General features: G+C 34.6%; 1 protein-coding gene across 1 annotated transcript; it reads left to right on the top strand.

Annotated features, from left to right (window-relative positions):
- The first annotated feature begins 384 nt into the window (after window positions 1-384).
- On the top strand, window positions 385-1,177 carry LOC126724476 (protein SUPPRESSOR OF K(+) TRANSPORT GROWTH DEFECT 1-like). Its single transcript, XM_050428997.1, has one exon. It carries the CDS (start codon window positions 678-680, stop codon window positions 1,152-1,154), a length of 477 nt encoding a protein of 158 aa, XP_050284954.1. The 5' UTR covers window positions 385-677; the 3' UTR covers window positions 1,155-1,177.
- The last annotated feature ends 1,196 nt before the right edge of the window (window positions 1,178-2,373 follow it).

Genomic DNA, 2,373 nt, shown 5'->3' with positions numbered 1-2,373 from the left:
TTCTCTCTCTATTTCAGAAATTTCATTTTCATTATCAAAACGCAAAGCACCAGACAGAAAGTAAAGCTTGAATTTCAGGTCTGTAACTGTAATTTTCTGTTTATCAGAGTCTTCTATACCAACCTGTAAAGCTTACCTGTTATGGCTTCTTGAACAACATCACTATCATCATAGAAACAAACTCTGAGAATTGGGTTTTTCATTTTTTTTACTTATTAAACCAAATTTCAGGGTTTGATTGCAAATTCGCTTTACAAACAAAGAAAAATCTGGAATTGTAAATGGCTTATCGTAAATATATGAAGCAATGAAATTTGAGTACTGGGCTATTTAATTTTTATTGATTTGAAGTTGAATGGTTTATTTTATTTTACTTTCATGTTTTAGTGTATTTTGAAGTATCAGATATATTAATAGAAAATCTGAGGTGTTACTGAGTATTGGGTTTTTGGTTGCAAGTTCTAAGGGTGTGGATAAGTTGCTTATCTAAGAATTCAAGTTTAAGAATTGTGATAGAGTAGTTTGACTGTGTATAATATCATTACCAGAACGAAATCATTGGAGTGTCGAACTCAATGTTGAATTTTGGGTTCTAGAGGGAAGGAGTGGTGGTTTGAAACTAGTTTGAGTATTCTTTTTGATGGCTTTGATTTCTATGCATTTATTGTAAGTAAAAGATGTATAGCAATTTTAAGGAGCACGCGATAGAGTATGTGAAGCAGGCAGTTCAGGAGGATGATGCCGGAAACTATAGCAAAGCATTTCCGCTCTATATGAATGCATTAGAGTACTTTAGGACTCATTTGAAGTATGAGAACAATCCAAAGATTAAGGAAACGATTACTAAAAAATGTATGGAATATTTGAAGAGGGCAGAGGAGATAAGGGCCATTCTCGATAATGGGAGGAGTGGGCCTGCCCTCAGTGGTGATGCAACAGTTGCTAGCCAACCAAAGACAAAGTCGAAGGGAGGAGTGGGGAAAGATGCGGAGGATCCTGAGCAAGCAAAGCTTAGGGCTAGCCTTGATTCTGTGATAATCAGGGAGAAACCAAACGTGAAGTGGAGTGATGCGGCCGGGCTTGAGAGTGCCAAACAGGCATTGCAAAAGGCTGTAATACTTCCTGTGAAGTTTCTCCAGTTTTTTGTTGGTTAGTTCCTCAATCATTATTTTTAAGTTTTGGGTTAATTTGCTTTTTAGTTTTCTTGTTGAATCTTGGCATGCTTTCAATGTGAATAAGCTTCATTTGGTTTATGGTGACACTTGATACCTATGAATATTGACAAATATGCCAATGGTACCATAAATTCAAGTTAATAAGTTAGTTGAGAATGTATCCTCTAGTTAGTGGTGGAGTTAGGAATTTTTTCTAGAGGAGCCAAGTTAAATATAATAAAAATTTAAAGAAAAAAGAATTACAACTAAAAAATATGCTTTTCATAAATTAACTTTCACCAAATATTTAAAAATAAAATTGTAGCTCTTACCTCTAGTGTTACTATTTCAAGCTATGCTATAGGCACAATATTTTTCAAACAGTTGAATGATTAATAAACTTTTCTGCCATACATGAGGTAAAAGGGTTTAGCATTCACTACTATGTCATAACCTCATACTTATACCATTCCTTGGTGTGAGTTAGATGCTTGACCACAAAATTTGTGTTTGGGTGAGATTTCAAAATAAAAATAAAATAATGAGAGGGAAAAAAATTATATTTGACACATGACATGAGCACTAAACAGTCGATACGATTTCAACATCTAATTGCTTATTGCTACCCTTTTGACAACATCCATTACCTTAAATTATTGAGTCATGTTAGAATGGCTAGCCAAGCAAACCGAGTGATGGCCTCATTTGTTATGGTTTTTTTTTTTTTTTTTGGCTAAATGGTCATTTCCTATGGTTAGCCAGGTAAGCAAATTACTTATCTACAACCATTGAACAGAATAAATTTTTTTTTGATACCAAAATAGGAAGTTTACATAAAGGCTGGATTAAACCAACAAAGTTTGGTAGGCATCTGAGTTGCCTTTTTAGCTATATTACATAAGTATTTAACCAGTAAATGGGATACTAAGATCATATGACAGAGGAGACCATTTTGTACAAGAAAATTCAGATCAGCAAGTCGTGTGTGGTCCTGCCAATCAGACGCTCTCATGGTGTTGAAGATCTTGACCATACCTTTACTGTCACTTAGAAGCAAAACACGAGAAAAACCATGATGTTTAGCAGTAAGACAAGCTTCCACCACGGCTTCAAGCAAAACACCAAGTGTTGTATCAGCTAAACTACTATTAACACCAAAGAACACACGAACTCCTTGAAGATTAACAGCTTCATATACAAAAGCACTCCTATTCTTCTT

The sequence above is a fragment of the Quercus robur genome, chromosome 4 (genome assembly GCF_932294415.1).
Source record: "Quercus robur chromosome 4, dhQueRobu3.1, whole genome shotgun sequence".
In the NCBI taxonomy this organism is placed as follows: Eukaryota; Viridiplantae; Streptophyta; class Magnoliopsida; order Fagales; family Fagaceae; genus Quercus; species Quercus robur.
The sequence above is the reverse complement of the archived record's forward strand: the minus strand, read 5'-3'. Positions and strand labels throughout refer to the sequence as shown.